Consider the following 21,513-nt stretch of genomic DNA (forward strand, 5'->3'; position numbering starts at 1 on the left):
CGGAGGCAGCGGGGATCGGGATCTGCTGTGGGAATGAGCCCGGGAAAAGAGGGAACGGCCTCGGGCTGCGCTGGGGGAGGGGCAGGGCGAGATTTGGGAATTTCCCCATGGAAAGGAGCCTCCAGCCATCCCAAATCCCTCCTGGCTTTGTTTTCCTCCAGGCAGAACCTTCTCCTGTCAGGACAACCAGGACTGGGAACGTCCCAGGGCTCCTCCCAGCTTTCCATGGAGACAGAGCCTGAAACCCTCAGCAGGAAGAAAATCGGGATCCGATTCCCACCCAAAGCACGTCAGGCAACACGAAACACAGGAGAGTCATCCCAAATGGAATCCTGGAATGCTTTGGGTGGGAAGGGACCTCAGAGCCCATCCCATTCCATGGCAGGGACACCTCGCATGATCCCAGGCTGCTCCAGCCTTTCCTTGGGCACTGCCAGGGATCCAGGGGCAGCCCCAGCTGCTCTGGGCACCCTGTGCCAGGGCCTGCCCACCCTCCCAGCCAGCAATTCCCAATTCCCAATCTCCCATCCAGCCCTGCCCTCTGCCACTGGGAAGCCATTCCCTGGCTCCTGGCCCTCCAGCCCTTGGCCCCAGTCCCTCTGCAGCTCTCCTGGAGCCCCTTTAGGCCCTGCAAGGGGCTCTCAGCTCTCCCTGGAGCCTTCCCTTCTCCAGGGGAACATTCCCAGCTCTCCCAGCCTGGCAGGATCCATCTCAATCCCAATACTCTGCACATTTCCATTGGAATCCAACTTTCCATGATCCTTTTCTAACCAAAGCTCCGCCTGGATCCAATCCCTGACCATCCCCTGGAGCATTCCTTGGATTTCCTACTGGAAAATCTTTTTTTCACCTTTCCAAAATCCAGCCTTGCCCTGTTCCCACCAATCCCAGACAGCACGGACTCGGGACACTGCAAATCCCATGGGAACATCCCATGGGAACTCCTCCAGCCAGGAAAACCCCTAAAGCACCAAAAATCCAGGGAATCTCCTTGAATCCCATCGTGTTCTCCATGGGATGGAGCAGCCACAATTCCAAGGGCATTCACCAGCACTGGGAGAGGCCACACATCCCAAAATTCCTGGGAAAGGACCGGAATTCCGTGAGGATTTTGGGACTCACCTCGATCAGAAAGTCCCCCGTGCGCAATCCCGCTCTCCAGGCGACTCCTTCCACATCCACGGATTCCAGGTACTGCAGCGCTGGGAATGCTGGCGTGGGCGTGAACTCCTCGATTGGGGTCTCGGCTGGAAAACACAATGGGAAGGGGAAATTCAGGGATTTCCAAGGAAATTCCACAAGAGAAGGCTCAGCCTGTCCACAGCATTCCATAAAATCATGGAATTACGGGGTTATTCAGGTTGGAAAAGCCCTGGAGTCCAACCATTCCCAGCATGGCCAAGGCCACCCCTGATCCATGTCCCCACGTGCTGCATCCACACGGATCTGAAATCCCACCAGGAATGGGGATTCCACTGCCGTGCCAGGGCTGGAAAAGGCTTCTCCAGGAATTTTCCTGGAGATCCCCTGGGACAGCTTGAGGTTGTGTCCCCTTGTCCTGTCCCTGCTCCCTGGGAGCAGAGCCCAATTCCCACCTCGACGATGGAATCCAAGATGGAATCAATGAAGGAATCAACAATGGAATCAAGGATGGAATTAAGGATGGAAACAGTAATGGAACCAATAATAGAACCAGTGAAGGAATCCAAGATGGAATCAAAGATGGAATCAATGAAGGAATCCAAGATGGAATCAATGATGGAATCAATGATGGAATCACAGATGGAATCAATGAAGGAATCAGTAATGGAATCCAAGATGGAATCAATGAAGGAATCAACAATGGAATCAAGGAAGGAATCCAAGATGGAATCAACGATGGAATCAATGATGGAATCAATGATGGAATCAATGAAGGAATCAATGAAGGAATCCAAGATGGAATCACAGATGGAATCAATGAAGGAATCAACAATGGAATCCAAGATGGAATCAATGCTGGAATCAATGAAGGAATCAATGAAGGAATCCAAGATGGAATCAATGAAGGAATCAATGATGGAATCAAGGATGGAATCAATGATGGAATCGATGGAGGAACCAATGATGGAATCAGCAATGGAATCAATGAAGGAATCAGTAATGGAACCAATAATGGAACCAGTGAAGGAATCCAAGATGGAATCAATGAAGGAATCCAAGATGGAATCAGTGATGGAATCAATGAAGGAATCAGTAATGGAATCCAAGATGGAATCAATGAAGGAATCAACAATGGAATCAAGGAAGGAATCCAAGATGGAATCAACGATGGAATCAATGAAGGAATCAATGATGGAATCAAGGATGGAATCAATGAAGGAATCCAAGATGGAATCAATGCTGGAATCAATGATGGAATCAGTGATGGAATCCAAGATGGAATCAATGAAGGAATCAACAATGGAATCAAGGATGGAATCAAGGATGGAATCGGTAATGGAAGCAATAATGGAATCAATGAAGGAATCCAAGGCTGGAATCCAAGATGGAATCAATGAAGGAATCAATGAAGGAATCCAAGGCTGGAATCCAAGATGGAATCAATGAAGGAATCAATGAAGGAATCCAAGGCTGGAATCCAAGATGGAATCAATGATGGAATCAATGCTGGAATCAATGAAGGAATCAACAATGGAATCAAGGATGGAATCAGTAATGGAAGCAATAAGGGAATCAAGGAAGGAATCCAAGATGGAATCAATGAAGGAACCAATGCTGGAATCAGAGATGGAATCAATGAAGGAATCAGTAATGGAATCCAAGACGGAATCCAAGATGGAATCAACAATGGAATCAAGGAAGGAATCCAAGATGGAATCAATGAAGGAATCAATGATGGAATCAAGGATGGAATAAATGATGGAATCGATGGAGGAACCAATGATGGAATCAGCAATGGAATCAATGAAGGAATCAGTAATGGAACCAATAATGGAATCAGTGAAGGAATCCAAGGCTGGAATCCAAGATGGAATCAATGAAGGAACCAATGAAGGAATCAATGATGGAATCAACGATGGAACCAATGACAGAATCCAAGATGGAATCAACGATGGAAACAATGACGGAATCCAAGATGGAATCAAGGCTGGAACCCAAGATGAAATCAATGCTTGAATCAATAATGGAATTAATGATGGAATCATGGAGCCATCTGGGTTGGAAAAGCCCCTGGAGAACATCGGATCCAACCATTCCCAGTGTTCCCAACCCCTCCTGCCCCGCATTCCCAAGTGCAGCATCCACAGTTCTTTGGACACTTCCAGGGATGGGGACTCCACCAATTCCCTGGAAAAATGCACCAGCTCTGACCCTGGGACAGCCTCGGAGCCTCCTGGGCTCACAGGACTCCCAGATCCATGTGGGAATCACAAGGTCTGGGAATTCTCATCCACTTGGGATGGGAACAACATCCTGGAACAAAGCCAGGAGGGAAAAATTCCCTCTTCTCATGGAAGTGAAGGACAAATCCCATTCCTGGCCAGAAAAGCTGCTCTGGCCATCCCAGAGAACCCCATTCCCACAGAGGGAATGTCCTGGGAGTTGTGTCCAGCACGAGCTGGAGAACCAGGGAATGGTTTGGGTTGGAAAATCCCTTGGAGAACATCGGATTCAACCATTCCCAGCTCTTATCCAGGTCCCCAAATGCCACATCCACATGGATTTCAACCCCTTCAGGAATGGGGACGCCAAACCTGCCCTGGGCACCCATTCCAAGCCTTTTCCATGAGGAGTTATCCCAATATCCAGCCTGAATTTCCCATGGACGCCAACCGTGCCTTTTCCAGAGGCTGGTCCTGGTTTTCCAAGAAGGAAAAGCAGACATCTGCTCCTGCTTTGGATAAGGAAGCAAAATTCTTTTCTGGGATTTACAGAACTGGAATCACCTGAAACGGATTCAGAAGCTCCAGACATCCCAATCCCGGATTGTGATGGGCAACAAAAATCATGGATAGGTCAGGAGAGGCTTCCCAGAGCAGCTGTGGCTGCCCCTGGATCCCTGGCAGTGGCCAAGGCCAGGCTGGACATTGGGGCTGGAGCAGCCTGGGACAGTGGGAGGTGTCCAGGGGTTGGAATTGGATGGGATTTGAGGTCCCTTCCCACCCAATCCATTCCAAGATTCGATGGATTAAGTGGCTGAAAACTCCAGCCAGGCACCAAGTGCCACATCCCGGAATTCCTTGGACACCTGCAGGGATGGCGACTCCAAACCTCCCTGGGCAGTTCCAAGGCCTGAGCGCCCTTTCCATGGGGAAATTCCCAAATCTCGCCCTGCCCCTCCCCTGGCGCAGCCCGAGGCCGTTCCCTCTTTTCCCGGGCTCATTCCCACAGCAGATCCCGATCCCCGCTGCCTCCGGGCAGGAGCTGTGCAGAGCCATGAGGCCATTCCCGATCCCTGCCCGGCTCCCAGCAAAGCTCCCCCGGCCCCGATCCCGGGGCAGATCCCGCTTTTCCCGGGCTCTCCCTGCACGGATCCCTGGCAGCCCCTGCCCAGCCCGGGGGGGCTCGCGGGCCATTCCCGAGGCACTGCCAGCATTCTGTGGGCAAGGATTCCCGAATTCCAGGATCCCGGGGTGCTGTGGCTGGGAAGGACCTCAAATCCCATCCAATTCCAACCCCTGGACACCTCCCACGATCCCAGGCTGCTCTGGCCTTTCCTTGGACACTCCCAGGGATGGAGCAACCACAGCTTTTCTGGGAATTCCATCCTAACCCTTCTGGGCTGGATCAAGAGCCAGGAGGAATTCTCATCCTTACAAATGATCCCAAAAAATTGAATTTTTAGGAGCTGATGGAGCCCAGAGCTCCGGTGTGACCCCGGTGGCCTCTCCTTGGATGTCCCTCCAGCAACATTCCCAACGTTCCCCTCCCTTCCTGCCAAATCCAAGCCTCTGATTCCACCCAGATCCAAGATTTTTCCTCCTTTATCCGTTTGTTCCCATCTTTTCGGCGGGATTTTTCCACTCCAGCACGGATCACACCCAGGGAACCTTTCCCTGACATTTCTCCATGTGCTGAAGCATCTCAGATGCTTCCCACCAACGGCTTTCCACGATTTCTGCCTTTCCCGGGAGAAGCAGCAAACAGTTGACAACTCATCCCTATTTTTAGACGTTCCAATGGAACATCGGAGCGCTCTCCAAATCCTTCAGGATCCTTCCAGGATTTCATCTCCCACTATCCCAGGCTGCTCCAAGCCCTGTCCAGCCTGGCCTTGGACACTTCCAGGGATCCAGGGGCAGCCACGGATTCTCTGGGAGAAATTTCATGGAGCAAATCCCACACATCCCATCCCATCCCATCCCATCCCATCCCATCCCATCCCATCCCATCCCAATCCATGCCCTGAGATATCCATGTGTCATTCCAGGCCCTGCGTTTTCCGTGGGCTGGGAGCCACAAGCCCACAGGGAGTTCACGTCGTGATCCAGGATTTGGGAAGCGCTGCCGGAGCCTGAAGGAGTCGGCAAATGGGAAAATGTTCTGGGATTAGGAATTGGCTCCCTATGGAATAAATTCTGGGAGCAGAATTTCATCCAGAAGGGGACAAAGGGACACAGGGGCACTTCCATGATCCCAGGCTGCTCCAAGCTTTCCTTGGGCACTGCCAGGGATCCAGGGGCAGCCCCAGCTGCTCTGGGCACCCTGTGCCAGGGCCTGCCCACCCTCCCAGCCAGCAATTCCCAATTCCCAATCTCCCATCCAGCCCTGCCCTCTGCCACTGGGAAGCCATTCCCTGGCTCCTGGCCCTCCATGCCTTGGCCCCAGTCCCTCTGCAGCTCTCCTGGAGCCCCTTTAGGCCCTGCAAGGGGCTCTCAGCTCTCCCTGGATCCTTCCCTTCTCCAGGGGAACATTCCCAGCTCTCCCAGCCTGGCTCCAGAGCGAAGCTGATCCAATCCTTTCTCAGCCTCTGGATTTGCTCCAGGATTTCCACGCCCTCCTGCTGTCAGGAGCACTGGAGCCTCCCCTGCCTCTGGAATCCTGGAATGGTTTGGGTGGGAAGGGACCCTAAATCCCATCCCATTCCAGCCCTTGGACACCTCCCGCTGTCCCAGGCTGCTCCAAGCCCCGTCCAACCCGGCCTCGGGAATTTTTCTCCCAGGCTTGGAGCCCTGGGGATGGAGAAGGAAGAGGAGAAGGACATCCCTGCTCCCAGAAAATCCTGGGAATCCTCATCCGCCTCTCCCAAAGCTCAGCCATTCCCAAAACCACCTTGGGATCAAAGCATCCCAGGCAGATCCAGGGAAAGCTCCAGGTCTGGAAATCGTGGAAAATCCATCCCTAAATGCCCTCCCAGGGAGGAAATCAACCGGGAGGAGTCTCCCATCCAACGGGAAAACCAAATCCAAAGGTCTGGAATTAAATCCAGGAAGTTCCTGCTGGGAATGAGGGAAATTCCCTGACCAGGAGGTTCAGCCTTTCCCGCCAAAGCTTCGGGCTTGGAATCCTGGGAAGCACCATTGGAACCCCCTGAGGAGCCACCATGGCTCTGGCTGGGGAATTGGGATTTTCTGGGCTTCAATTCCTCCACAATTCCCAGCTGGAATTCCAGGTCCAGCTGAGGGAGAAGCTCTTGCAGAGCTGGGTCACCAGGAAGGCCTGGGAGCACCAAATCCCATCCTGAGGGACCAAAATCCATCCTGGGAACACCAAACTCCATCCTGGAGGCACCAAATCCCATCCTGGAGAACCAAATCCCATCCTGGAGGCACCAAAATCCATCCTGGGGAATCAAATCCCATCCAGGGGGACCAAATTCCATCCAGGAGGATGACATTCCATCCTGGAGGCAAGAAAATCCATCCTGGAGAATCAAATCCCAACTTGAGAGAACCAAGTCCCATCCTGGGAACACCAAACCCAACCTGGAGATACCAAATCCCATCCTGGTGAACCAAACTCCATCCCGGACAACCAAATCCCATCCTGGAGGTAGCAAAGTCCATCCTGGGACACCAAATCTCATCCAGGGGGACCAAATTCCATCCTGGAAGCACCAAATCCCATCCTGGAGAACCAAACCCAACCTGGATACACCAAATCTCATCCTGAAGGACCAAAGCCATGTGGGGGAACCCAAATCCATCCTGGAGAACCAAATCCCATCCTGGTGGCACCAAAATCCATCCTGGGGAATCAAATCCCATCCTGAGGGACCCAAATCCCATCCAGGAGGATGAAATTCCATCCTGGAGACACCAAAATCCATCCTGGAGAACCAAATCTCATCTTGAGGGAACCAAGTCCCATCCAGGGGGACCAAATTCCATCCTGGAGAATCAAATCCCACCCTGGAGGCATCAAAATCCATCCAGGAGGACCAAATCCCATCCTGGGGGACCAAATCCCATCCTGGGGAACCAAATTCCATCCTGGAGATACCAAATCCCATCCTGGGAACACCAAACCCAACTTGGAGGCACCAAAATCCATCCTGGAGACACCAAATCCCATCCTGGGGAATCAGATCCCATCCTGGAGGCACCAAAATCTATCTGGGACACATCAAACCCAACCTGGGGATACCAAATTCCATCCAGGGGGACCAAATCCCATCCTGGGGACACCAAATCCCATCCTGGGGAATCAAATCCCATCCAGGGGGACCAAATTCCATCCAGGAGGATGAAATTCCACCCTGGAGACACCAAATCCCATCGTGGGGACACCAAACCCAAACTGGAGACACCAAAATTCATCCTGAAGACACCAAATCCCATCCAGGGGGAATCAAATCCCACCTTGAGGGAACCAAGTCCCATCCTGGGGGACCAAATTCCATCCTGGAGAACCAAATCCCATCCTGGAAGTACCAAATCCCATCCAGGGAACATCAAACCCAACTTGGAGGCACGAAAATCCATCCAGGGGGACCAAATCCCATCCTGGAGGCTCCAAATCCCATCCTGGAGAACCAAATCCCATCCTGGAGAACCAAATCCCATCCTGGAAGTACCAAATCCCATCCAGGGGGACCAAATCCCATCCTGGGAACCAAATCCCATCCTGGAGGCACCAAATCCCATCCTGGAGGCTCCAAATCCCATCCTGAGAACCAAATCCCATCCTGGAAGTACCAAATCCCACCCTGGGGACACCAAACCCAAACTGGAGGCACCAAACTCCATCCTGAGGGAACCAAATCCCATCCTGGTCAGCCCTGGAGGGGTCAGGGAGTCGGAGCAGATCCCATTCCATGGATCCCATGGATGATCCCATGGATCCCATCCCAGGACAAGTGACTCCATTCCCAGCCAAGCTCAGCAGGGAAAACCATCCCCAAATAGTTCAGAAAAGAGGGAATTTGTGCCGGTTTGGGAATGGGGTTTGGATTTGTGGTGGGAAAAGGGATAAAATCGGGATATTTGAATTATCCCCGATGTTTGAATTATCCCTGACGGAGCCGAGGCCTTTCCTGCTCCTCATTCCCAATCCTTGGGCTGCTCCATTCAAACGCGGAATGGTGAAATTCCCATGAAAGTTGTGTCCTAAGGATGCCAGAATTCCAGACTTTGCAGGGCCTCGCTCCCAGTTTTCCATTGGATCCCCACCCTTCCCATAGGGATAAGCCATGGAATTTGCATGGACACCTCCAGCCACAATTCCTGCTTTTCCTGAGTCCCCAGGTGTCCCAAAATTCCTCTGGACAAGGCTGGAAAAGCAGCAGGGAGCTCTTCCCACTCCAGGACGATCCCAAAGCTTTGGGAAAACATTCCCTGTTCCCAGAGTGGATCCTTCAGCTCTGCCCATCCCACTGGGAATGGGAAGGGGCTCCGGAGGTTTTGCCACATGGAAAGGGAAGGAGGTCAAAGGATCCATTGACTCCTTGGATCCCGGCAAGCTCAGGGAATTCCCAAAGGATCCATTGATTCCTTGGATCCCAGCAAGCTCAGGGAATTCCCAAAGGATCCATTGATTCCTTGGATCCCGGCAAGCTCCGAGCTCAGGGAATTCCCAAAGGATCCATTGATTCCTTGGATCCCAGCAAGCTCAGGGAATTCCCAAAGGATCCATTGATTCCAGGGATCCCGGCAAGCTCAGGGAATTCCCAATGGATCCATTGATTCCTTGGATCCCAGCAAGCTCCAAGCTCAGGGAATTCCCACCTGGAATATCCGACCTGGCCCAGCTCAAGGCTGTTCCCTCTCCTCCTTTCCCTTGGGATTGGCTCCTTCAGGAGATCCACGGGAAGGAATCATCTTGGGAATTTCAGGAATAACCTGGTTCTCTCCAGCCAGCCAAAGGGAAGCTCATCCCATCCAGCAAATCCTTGGATTCATTCCCTTCATTTGGATTTTGGGCCATATCCTTGTTATCCGTATAAAATCATGGAATCCTGGAATGGGTTGGGTGGGAAGCTCATCCCATTCCATGATGACATTCCACGATCCCAGGGTGCTCCCACCTGCCCTTGGACACTGCCAGGGATCCAGGGGAGCCGCAGCTTCCCTGGGAATGCCGAAGGGATTGGACACAGGGGCAGCCCAGCTCCAGGAGCTGCAGGGACTGCGATAAACGGGAATGACTCCGTCCGATCCCTCGGATAGAACGGGATGTTCCCCTCGGGAATCGGGAGGAGCCGGAGGTGGGATGGGCTGGGAAGGACCCGGGCTGGGCTCAGCTTTTTCCCTGGAATTGCTCCCAGGGATGGGCACGGAACCCACCCTTGGCGGGATTGGGGAAGTTCCAGGGAGGAATTTGTAGCAGGAAGAGCAAATTCCTTCAAGGATCATCCCAAAATCCACCTCCCTCCTTTTGCCAGGGATGCAGCTCCAGCCCCTCCCTTTTCCAGCCCCTTTTCCTGCTTTTCCCTACAGGCCTGGAGTGGTTTTCCAAGAAATTCCAAAGGCAGCGGTGGTGACACCGACGGGGCCAAGCAATTCCCAGTCTAAAATCCGTGGAATACCGGGATGAGGGGCTGGGAGCCATGAGGGCTTTCCAAGCCACCTGCCTAACTTGGGAATGCTGCTCCAGAGGGAGCATTCCCAGATCCCGGAGCTTCCATGCCTTGACCCCTCTGCATCCACGTGTCCTGCAGAATTCCCGAATCCCACAGAATTCCCGGATGCCACAGAGCCACACACCCACTCCAAGCGCTTCCCTCAGCCTCGGCGCACGAAGGGAAACCGGGAATGGCAGGAGAGCCGGGAAGGGGGGGAAAAAGGGGGGAAATAACCAAGGAATGGGATCGAATTCCCTGGTTTTTCCAACACAAAGCTGCAGGATTGATCCGGGGGAAAAAAAAAAATCCATGGATGCCATTTTGAGCCCTGAAGTTTCACTTTGTGTTCCACGGATGGGAAAAATCCATCGGGAATGGGAGAGAGGGAAGAAGCCAGAGCAAGATTCCCACCGGGATGCAAACAGCCCCTGGGCGAAGGGACAGAACGAAGGAAATCTGGGAATTCTCCTGGAAAATCCCATTCCAGCCCGGCTCTGCAGCCACACCACAGAAGGAGCAGCTCTTCCCAGTTTTCCTCCCACATGGAAAACTGCGCCGCTGTCCCTCTGGCTCCCGGGAATGCCGGGGGTGGAGAAGTCTCTCCATCCGGAGCTTTTCCTGCCTCCTCTTCCCTAAATCCATTGGAACATTCCCTAATCCCCAAGGGACTCAGTTTTTGCAGTAAAAAGGTGGAATTCTGGCCAAAGGAGCCATGGGAAAATCCCAGGGAAGATCCCGGCCCTGGGAGCACCCCTGGATGAGCCGGGAATGAGCTCCGGGGTGGGAGCAGCAGGAAAACCTCTCCCGGTTTTCCCAAGGGATCCCAAAAAGCCCCCAAAACTCTCCCTGGCCAAAATCCAGGGAAACACTCCGAGGATTCCAACCCCAAAAAGCCACGGATGGAGCCGGGCAGGGGCCGTTCATTCCCGCAGGGAAAAGGAGTGAAAATTCCCAGGAATTCCAAGCAGCATCGGCACCAAAAGCCCCGGCAAGTGGGAAAGGACAGGACAAAATGAGGGAAGAAAATCTCTTTGGAGCCCGCCAGGATTGTTGGGAATGGGGCTCCAAAGCAGAGCAGGGGCAGTTCATTCCCTCAGGGAAGGGAACTGAAAATTCCCGGGAATTCCAAGCAGCATCCGCACCAAAACCCTCCCAAAATCCAAGAGAGCCACGATGGCCCCAGGACACGGCACAGAACTGGAGTGAGCCAGGGAAGAGAATCCCTTTGGAGCCCCCCCGGATTGCTGGGAATGGGGCTCCGGAGCTGTTCATCCCTCCATGGAAAAGGAGAGACAATTCCCAAAAATCCCAAGCCACCACCAGCACCAAAACCCCGCAAAATTCCGAGATTCCACCCCAGCCCATGACAGTGACCGAGAGTGAGCCAGGGAAAATCCCTCTGGAGCACCCCCAGGATTACTGGGAATGTGAATCCTGAGCTGAGCAGGGACCATTCGTTCCCTCAGGGAAGCGAACTAAAAATTCCTAAAAATTCCTAAAAATTCCTAAAAATTCCTAAAAATTCCTAAATATTCCTAAAAATCCCAAGCAACCACAAGCAGCAGCAGCACCAAAACCCCCCCCAAATTCCAAGACTCAGCCCCGGGACACGGCACCGACCCAGAGAAATCCAGGGAGGAAAATCCCTTCGGAACCGCTGGGAATGAGGATCCCGAGCCGAGCAGGGGCTGTTCATTCCTCAAGGAAAAGGAGCGACAATTCCCAAAAATTCCAAGGTACCACGAGCAGCAGCGGCACCAAAACCCCCCAAAAATACGAGAGAGCCACGATGGCATCGGACACGGCACAGAACCAGGGAGGAAAATCCCTTCGGAGCCCCCCAGGGCTGCCGGGAATGAGGATCCTGAGCTGAGCAGGGGCCGTTCATTCCCTCAGGGAAGCAAACTGAAAATTCCCAAAAATCCTAAGGCACCATGAGCACCAACCCCCCCCCCCCCAAATTCCGAGACGCAGCTCCAGGCCATGGCACTGACCCAGAACGAGCTGGGGAAAATCCCTTTGGAGCCCCCCAGGATTGCTGGGAATGGGGCTCCGGAGCTGAGCAGCAGCCGTTCATTCCCTCAGGGAAAGGAGTGACAATTCCCAAAAATTCCGAGCCACCATGAGCAACATCCCCAGCAAAATTCCTGGGAAGTCTTTAATGGCCCCAGGACCAAAAGCAGGGAAGAAAATCCCTTTGGAGCCCCCGCAGGGCTGCCGGGAACGAGGATCCCGAGCCGTTCATTCTCCCAGGGAAAAGAAGCGACAATTCCCAAAAATCCCAGCAGCGCCAAAATCCCAACATTCCGGCCCCCAGCCCACCGCACCGACCCAACCCAGCACCGCCGCCAACGCCGCTTCCACCCCGGAGCGTGACCGCGACGCCTCCCAAAAATTAAATCCACCCCCCTCCATCCCCCCCCCCCCCCAAAAAAAAATTAAAAATCTGGGATAAAAAAACTGGGAAAAAAACCCCAAAAAATCCCGGATCCATGCTCACCTTTGGCCCCTCGCAGGACGAAGCCGAAGCCCTCATGCTCCCGCTTCTGCAGCACGGCCGTCTTCTCCTCGATGATGTAGTCACTGGGCAGGAAAGAGCACAAGAGAATGATGCCAGGGTTAGACTTCAGCACCATCGCTGCCAGCCGGGGGTGGCCCTGGCACCAGCCGGGGGTGGCCTTTGTCACCAGCCGGGGGTGGCCTTTGTCACCAGGAGACCTCTTCGCATCCAGCCTTTCATCTCCGCAGGGATCGGCTTCCCCTCCCTCTCTCTCTCTTCCTCTTTTGATTCCTTTTTTTTTTTTTTTTTCCCCTGGATTTTTTTTTTTTTTTTTTTTTTTTTGGGCGGCTTTATTGTTTTTTTTTTGCTCTCGTGGTTGTCCCCAAAGTCACACCAAAAAGACGGAAGCGACTTCGCCTCGGCGTGGAGGAGGAGGAGGAGGAGGAGGAAAAGGAGGAAAAGGAGGAGGAGGAAAGGAGAGAGAGAAAAAAAAAATCTTGGATCCCCCTGGTGCCCACCGGGCCCCCTCGCAGTCACCTGCAGAGGAATGCAGGGATACGGAGCCCTCGCGGGAATGCAGGGATACGGAGCCCACGCAGGAATTCGGGATCCGGAGCTTCGCCCGTTAAACGAAGGGCTCGGCCATCGGCAATCGGCTCTTCCCACACTTCCCAAGCGCCTCTCCCGCGGGGCCAAAAAAAAAATCGGGATTCTTGGATGCAAGCGGCGGTGCCTCCTCGCTGTTGGCTGGGCAGGAGCGGGGCAGAGTTTAAATCCTCATCCCGGCGGATTTGCTCCCAAAATTCCTTCTCCCCCCCTTCCCGGGGCGTTGCTAAGTGACGGATTGCCAGGAGCGGGGGGGATGCATCCTTGGAAAAAGCCGGGAACGATCCAGCGGCGGATGGACGGATGGACGGAGGGATGGAGCCCCCTCCCCAAATTCCCTCTAGGAGCGGCGGGAGGGGGAGGGGCAGGGGGCCGCTGGTCCCTCCCAGCAGAGCCGCAGGGGTGACATCAGAGCCGGGATAATCCGGGAGCGCCGGGAAGGAGCTTGGGAAGGAGCCGGGAAGTGGGAGCCAAAGCGGGAGTGGAGAGGAGGGAGCGAGGGGAGGGATGGGAACGATGGGAGGGATGCGGAGGGATGGGAATGATTGGGAATATTGGAGAGGGCTGGGGAGGGATGGGAACGATGGGAGGGGTGGGGAGGGATGAGGAATGATTGGGAATATTGGAGAGGGATGGGGAGGGATGGGGAGAGATGGGAAGAGTGGGAATGATGGGGAAGGATGGGGAGGGATGGGAACAATGGGAATGATGGGGAGGGGTGGGGAGAGATGGGAAGATAGGGAAAGATGGGAATGATGGGGAGGGATGGGAACAATGGGAGGGGTGGGAACAATGGGAGGGGTGGGGAGGGATGGGGAGAGATGGGGAAGGATGGGAACAGTGGGAATGATGGGGAGGGATGGGGAGGGATGGGGAGAGATGGGGAGAGATGGGGAGAGATGGGGAGGGATGGGGAGGGATGGGGAGGGATGGGAAGAGTGGGAATGATGGGGAGGGATGGGGAGAGATGGGAGGATAGGGAAAGATGGGAATATTGGGGAGGGATGGGAACAATGGGAGGGGTGGGGAGGGATGGGGAGAGATGGGGAAGGATGGGAACAGTGGGAATGATGGGGAGGGATGGGGAGAGATGGGAGGATAGGGAAAGATGGGAATATTGGGGAGGGATGGGAACAATGGGAGGGATGGGGAGGGATGGAGAGGGATGGGAACAATGGGATTGATGGGGAGGGATGGAGAGAGATGGGAACAATGGGAGGGATGGGAAGAGATGGGAACAGTGGGAGGGGTGCAGAGGGATGGAGAGGGATGGGAACAGTGGGAATGATGGGGAGAGATGGGAAGAGATGGGAACAGTGGGAATGATGGGGAGGGATGGGAAGAGATGGGAACAGTGGGAATGATGGGGAGGGATGGGAGCAGTTGGGAACAACGGGAAGTGGTTGGGAGCGTTGGGAGGGATGGAAAGAGATGGGGAACAATGGGAATGGTGGGGAGGGATAAGGAATGTTGGGGAGGGATGGGGAGAGATGGAAGCGGCAGGGGAAAATGGGGAGGGACGCGGAGAGACTGGGGAGATGGGAAAGGATGGGGAATGATTGGGAATATTGGAGAGGGATGGGGAGGGATGGAGAGAAACGGGACCAATGGGAGGGATGGGGAAGGATAAGGAATGCTGGGGAGGGATGAGAGAGACTGGGAACAATGGGAGCAACTGGGAGGGACTGGGAGAGATGGGAGCGATGGGAATAATGGGAAGTGGTTGGGAGTGTTGGGGAGGGACGGAAAGAGATGGGAACAGTGGGAATGATGGGGAAGAATGGGGAACTGGGAATGCTGGAGAGGGATGGGGAACAGTGGGAGCAACTGGGAGGGATAGGAAGGGATGGGGAGGGATTGGGAGAGATGGGAGCGATGGGAACAATGGGAATGATGGGGAATAATGGGAACAACAGGAGTGATGGGGAATGATGGAAATGGTGGGGAGTTATGGGAATGATGGGAATGATGGGGAATAATGGGAATGATGGGAATGTTGGGGAACAACGGGAACAATGGGAATGATGGGAAGTGATGGGAACAACAGGAATGATGGGGAATTACGGGAATGATGGGGAATGATTGGAATGATGGGAATTATGGGGAGTGATGGGAACAATGGGAATGATGGGGAACAATGGGAATAATGGGAATGATGGGGAATAATGGAAATGATGGGAATGATGAGGAGTGATGGGAACAACGGGAATGATGGGGAACAAAGGGAACAATGGGAATGATGGGGAACAAAGGGAACAATGGGATTGATGGGGAATAATGGGAATGATGGGAAATAATGGGAATGATGGGGCGTGATGGGAACAACGGGAATGATGGGGAATTATGGGAATGATGGGAAATAATGGGAATGATGGGGAGCAAAGTGAACAATGAGATTGATGGGGAATAATGGGAATGATGGGAAATAATGGGAATGATGGGGAGTGATGGGAACAACGGGAATGATGGGGAACAAAGGGAACAATGGGATTGATGGGGAGCGATGGGAACAATGGGAATGATGGGGAGCCAAGGGAAGAGATGGAAAACAATGGGAATGTTGGGAAGGGATGGGACGGGATAGATGGGAGGGGTGGGGAGCACTGGTGGCACCAGAGCACCCGGAACTGGCAGTGGGAATTCCCCATGGATCCGTTCCCGAGGCACGGGAAGGGACTGGAATTCCACTGGGGAATGAGGGGCCGGGCTGGGCCTCGCCAGCTCCTCCAGAGGGAACAGATCCCTGCTGGGAACACTGGGATCACCCAGAGGGAATGGATCCCTGCTGGGAACACCGGAATCACCCAGAGGGAATGGATCCCTGCTGGGAAAAACCTCAGATAACTGGGAACACCTCGGATCCCCTGGAATACTGGGAGAGAATGGATCCCTGCTGGGAACACCTTGGATCACTGGGAACACTGGGAAGGAATGGATCCCTGCTGGGATGAGCTTGGACACCCTGGATCAGCCACATCACCGGGAAAGAATGGAGCTGTGCCAGGAACACCGGGAACACCTCGGATCGCTGGGAAGGAATGGATCCCTGCCAGGAACACCTGGAGCAGCCTGGATCACCTGGATCACCAGGAGGGAATGGATCCCTGCCAGGAACACCTGGAGCAGCCTGGATCATCTGGATCACCAGGAAGGAATGGATCCCTGCCAGGAACACTGGGAACACCAGGAAGGATCCAGAAGGGAATGGATCCCTGCCGGGAACACCTCGGATCCCCCAGAACACCGGGATCCTGCTGGGTGTCCCAGGTGATCCTGGATGGAAGACACGGATCAGGCAGAGCTGGGATCACATTCCCAGGTTTCCATGAGCAACCGGCACTGGGATAATTCCCTCTGCATCCATCCTCTACAATTCCAGGATCCCAATCCCACCTGGGCAGGAATTTCTGCCTGTTACCCCATTCCCACCGGGAATTCTCCTTCATTTTCCACACCAGGAACACGATCCCAAAGCCTGAGGTGCAGCAGGACTGCGGAGCACGGAATGTGAAACATTTTCCATGGAAACGAAACCCACCCAAATCCCGAATTCCCAGCACTTCCCTGCTATTCCAGTGCTATAATTACAGATGGGCTTCTGCAGGATCCATGAAAAACAGGGAATCTAAAAATCCTGGGATTTTCATGCCACAGACTCCATTAAAATGATGGGAATGACTTAAGAGCTGTCCTGGAGCCACCCTTCAGAGTCACCTCACACATTCCATGGATCCCAAAATCCCAGCTGGATACCAAGATGCTCCTCAGGATGGACCAAAGTCTCCCCTCTCCAAGAAAATTCCCCTTTCCAGGTGCCGAGGGTCCCTCTGGAAGCAGATTCCCGACAGCCATTCCTGGGCCAGCTCATTCCAGAAGCACCATCCCGCTGACCGTGCTGTAAATTCCCACTGGGATTCCCAAATCCAAGGAAATTGGATTGGAGCACCACTGGGAATGTTCAGGGGGAGATTTTTCCCACCAGAGCTTTGGCGGGAAAGGCTGAACCTCCTGCTCAGGGAATTTCCCTCATTCCCAGCAGGAACTTCCTGGATTTAATTCCAGACCTTTGGATTTGGTTTTCCCGTTGGATGGGAGACTCCTCCCGGTTGATTTCCTCCCTGGGAGGGCATTTAGGGATGGATTTTCCACGATTTCCAGACCTGGAGCTTTCCCTGGATCTGCCTGGGATGCTTTGATCCCAAGGTGGTTTTGGGAATGGCTGAGCTTTGGGAGAGGCGGATGAGGATTCCCAGGATTTTCCGGGAGCAGGGATGTCCTTCTCCTCTTCCTTCTCCATCCCCAGGGCTCCAAGCCTGGGAGAAAAATTCCCGAGGCCGGGTTGGACGGGGCTTGGAGCAGCCTGGGACAGCGGGAGGTGTCCAAGGGCTGGAATGGGATGGGATTTAGGGTCCCTTCCCACCCAAACCATTCCAGGATTCCAGAGGCAGGGGAGGCTCCGGTGCTCCTGACAGCAGGAGGGCGTGGAAATCCTGGAGCAAATCCAGAGGCTGAGAAAGGATTGGATCAGCTTCGCTCTGGAGCCAGGCTGGGAGAGCTGGGAATGTTCCCCTGGAGAAGGGAAGGATCCAGGGAGAGCTGAGAGCCCCTTGCAGGGCCTAAAGGGGCTCCAGGAGAGCTGCAGAGGGACTGGGGCCAAGGGCTGGAGGGACAGGAGCCAGGGAATGGCTTCCCAGTGCCAGAGGGCAGGGCTGGATGGGAGATTGGGAATTGGGAATTGCTGGCTGGGAGGGTGGGCAGGGGCTGGGCTGGAATTCCCAGAGCAGCTGGGGCTGCCCCTGGATCCCTGGCAGTGGCCAAGGAAAGGCTGGAGCAGCCTGGGATCGTGGGAGACGCCCAAGGGTTGGAATTGGATGGGATTTCAGCTCCATTCCCACCCAAAGCACTCCAGGATTCTCCAACGGAATGTTCGTCTCAGCAGTGGATTCCCAGCCCTGGAGGTGTCCAAGGAATTCCTGGAATTCCATTCAGAGCTCTGGGCTGGGGATCAGGCCCAGCTTGGGCTCGGTGAGCTCGGAGGGCTTTTCCCACCTCAAGAATTCCATGGATTTTTTAGGATTTCCCCAGCAGCTTCAGCCGAACTCAAGTTTTCCTTTGAGAAACCTTTATCCAAAAATTCCCAGGGAGTCCAATCCCCCTCCAGCCAATATCCCAACATTCCAGCGCTTTCCTGGGAAGTTGTGACCCCTTCCAATGGTTTTCCCACGGGAATAACTGAGTGAATCCACAGAAAATTATTTTATAGCCCCATTTCCCCCTTTATTTTGAGAATCCCAGAATTTGGGTTGGAAAAGGGATTCGAGATCATTCCATGGGCAGGGACGATTCCCGCTATCCCAGCTTGCTCCAAGCTTTCTCCAGCCGGCCTGGAATTCTTCCAGGTGTCTCCTGGGTGGCTTTTCCTGTTTTTTCCCCATCCTTTGGGAATGTGGGGGGAGCGTTACCTAAGCGGCATCGGCGTCACCGGGAATGTGGGCGGGATCCAGGTGTGTGGGATCCGAGCCCGGAGCCGTCACCGGAGCCAGGGCCGCCATCCTTGGAAAGCGTGGGAGCCGGGATGAATCACGGCTCCATTGATTCCCGCACATTCCATTGATTCCAAAAGGAGCCGGAATGGCCGGGGGCGGCGCTGAAACCCACGCCCACCTTTAACTCCCAGCGTTCCGCAGGGACTCAGAATTCCTGGGATTCCAGCTCCTATTCCAGGTTCTCCGCTCAGCCTCGGGCACTGAAGGGTGGGGATGGTGCTGGTGGCCTCTCCAGGACATTCTTTTCCAATCCTTTTCCGGGTGTTTTCCATAGTTCTCCCTGATCCAAAGCCCACCTTTAACTCCCGGGGTTCTGCAGGAACAGGGATGATTCCAGGTCCCATTCCAGGTCCCATTCCAGGTCCTATTCCATATCCTATTCCAGGTCCTGTTCCAGATCCCATTCCAGGTTCTATTCCAGATCCCATTCCAGGTCCCACTGCAGGTCCCACTCCAGGTCTCATTCCAGATCCAGTTCCAGGTCTCATTCCAGATCCCATTCCAGGTCCTATTCCAGATCCCATTCCAGGTCTATTCCAGGCCCATTCCCAGTCCCATTCCCGGCCTCTTCCAGGTCCCATTCCAGGTCCTGTTCCAGATCCTATTCCAGATCCCATTCCAGGTCCCATTCCAGGCCTATTCCAGGCCCATTCCAGGCCCATTCCAGGCCCATTCCAGATTCCATTCCAGGCCTATTCCAGGCCCATTCCCAGTCCCATTCCCGGCCTCTTCCAGGCCCCATTCCAGATCCCATTCCAGATCCCATTCCAGGTCCCATTCCAGGCCTATTCCAGGTCCCATTCCAGGTCCCATTCCAGGCCTACTCCAGATCCCATTCCAGGCCCATTCCAGGCCCATTCCAGATCCCATTCCAGGTCCCATTCCAGGTCCCATTACAGGTCCCATTTCAGGCCCATTCCGAGTCCCATTCCAGGTCCTAATAAATTCCCACAATTCCATCACCTGCAGAGTGACAAAAATCCTTGGATTCATTTGAATCCCGCTGCTCATTCCCGAGGTGCCCTCTCATCCCTCAATCCCTCTTTTTCCATCGGCTCCTTTTCCTGCTTCCATAAAACTCCATCAGAGCTTCCCAAGGCTGAAAATTCCAGGCATTCAAGCCCTTCCCAGAGGAAAACTGGGATGGGATGAGCTTTAAGGTCCCTTCCAACCCAAAGCATTCCATGATTCCATGAAAAGCAGGAATGGGGCTTGGGAATGTGCCCAGTGGGATTCCAGAGAAGCCTTTCCAGAGTTTTCCATCCCTCACTCCACATTCCCATTTCCATGCGATGCTGCTGCTCCAACCCGGAGCTTTTCCAGCTTTTTCCACGATTCCATGAATCCCATCCCATAATCCCAAGCGCCGGGATCAGCGCCTCCAGCTGCAGCAGATTCCCAAAGATTCCTCCCCCAGCACCTTTTCCAAGGATTTTCCAGGGGGATTTTGGGCCATTCCTGAGGTCGGGACATGGAATGATGGGAAAAATCCGACGGCATTCCCGAATCCCTGCCTGCTGCTCATTCCCAGAGAATTCCCTCAGTCAGAGGCTTCACCAACATTCCCGAATTCCCATGGATTCCCAGGGAAGAGCATCCAGGAAAAAAGAATGGAAAACACTGCAGGAAGAGCTCTTTTTCAAGGCAACGGCCTCGAGTTGGATTTTCGGGAATATTTTTTCCATGGAAAAGCTTGGAAAGCATCGGAAGGGCAGCGGTGGAGTCCCCATCCCTGGAAAAGTTGGGAAAACCCATGGATGCGGCTCCTGGAATGATTCCGTGGGATGATGGAGGGGGAGCTTGGGTTTGTCCAGCCTGAATTCCAGGATTTTGGGGCTGCAGCGGGAAAAGGATTCCCAGATTTCCAGAGGGATGGGAGGAGAGGCAACAACGCCAAAGAAATCCTGGGAATTGTGGTGAAATCCAGGGAAAACTTTTCCCAATGGAAACTCAGCCCCTTTGGTTGGGGCAATTCCAGCCTTGGATACACGGGAAGGAATTCCCAGATTTCCCAGCTCCGGGAAAACCTCCAGAATTCCATAATAATTCCCTAATTCCAGCCTCCACAATTCCCTCATTTTCCATCTCCGCACATTTTTCCATCCCCGGCATCCCAGGGCTGAGAAATCCCAGGTTGTCCCCTGCCCGTTTTCCATGTTTTCCACGTTTTCCATGTTTTCCATGTTTTCCATGTTTTCTGAGGCCCATCCAGCCGGCTCCGGTGAAATCCCTCTCCCTAATCCCCAATTCCGGATAAGCGGGAATGAAACAAATCCAGGATTGGCTCCCGCTCCCGATTTTTCCCCTTCCCAGCTGGTCCCGGCTTTAATTCCCGAATTAATTCGGAGCCTCTTTAATCCCCTCCTTTAATACCAAAGGCAATTCCCGCCGGGATTTCCCTTCGGATAAAGCCGAGCTCGGATTCTTCTTCCCCTCCGGGTGAATTTTTCCGAGCTCTGCCCCCTTTTTTTTCCCGTTCCTGGATTTTGGGAATGATGGGAATTTTGGGAGCATCCAGCACCTCCCAGCTCCGGAGCAGCCTCGGATCCTCCACTGGGACAGGAGCCGGGAGTGGGAAATATTCCCAAAGTTTTCCCGAGTGTTGGATTCTTCCCTGGGAAACGAGGCAGGAACGGGAAACATTCCCAGAGTTCTCCAGAACTTTGGATTCTCCATCGGAACACGAACCAGGAATGGAAAACTTTCCCAAATTTCTCCAGAACTTTGGATCATCCATTGGGAAACGAGCCGGGAATGGGAGCACATTCCCAAACTTCTCTGGAATGTCGGATCCATCACTGGGACACGGCCCAGGAACGGGAGCACATTCCCAGAATTCCCCAGGACCTTGGATCCTCCCGCTCCCCTCAGCCTCA

At 53.9% G+C, this 21,513-nt stretch overlaps 1 protein-coding gene across 2 annotated transcripts in view; it reads right to left on the reverse strand.

Annotated features, from left to right (window-relative positions):
- The window catches only part of SHANK3 (SH3 and multiple ankyrin repeat domains 3), a 154,491-nt gene that overhangs the window by 51,190 nt on the left and 81,788 nt on the right, over nucleotides 1-21,513 (reverse strand). For both annotated transcript variants that reach the window (XM_069033593.1, XM_069033601.1), the window contains exons 14-15: nucleotides 12,486-12,568; nucleotides 1,123-1,247 (exon numbers count right to left, since the gene is read on the reverse strand). In XM_069033593.1, coding sequence (XP_068889694.1) covers nucleotides 1,123-1,247; nucleotides 12,486-12,568 — 208 coding nt within the window. The remainder of the gene's footprint in view (nucleotides 1-1,122; nucleotides 1,248-12,485; nucleotides 12,569-21,513) is intronic.

This window comes from Aphelocoma coerulescens, chromosome 1A, assembly GCF_041296385.1.
Source record: "Aphelocoma coerulescens isolate FSJ_1873_10779 chromosome 1A, UR_Acoe_1.0, whole genome shotgun sequence".
In the NCBI taxonomy this organism is placed as follows: Eukaryota; Metazoa; Chordata; class Aves; order Passeriformes; family Corvidae; genus Aphelocoma; species Aphelocoma coerulescens.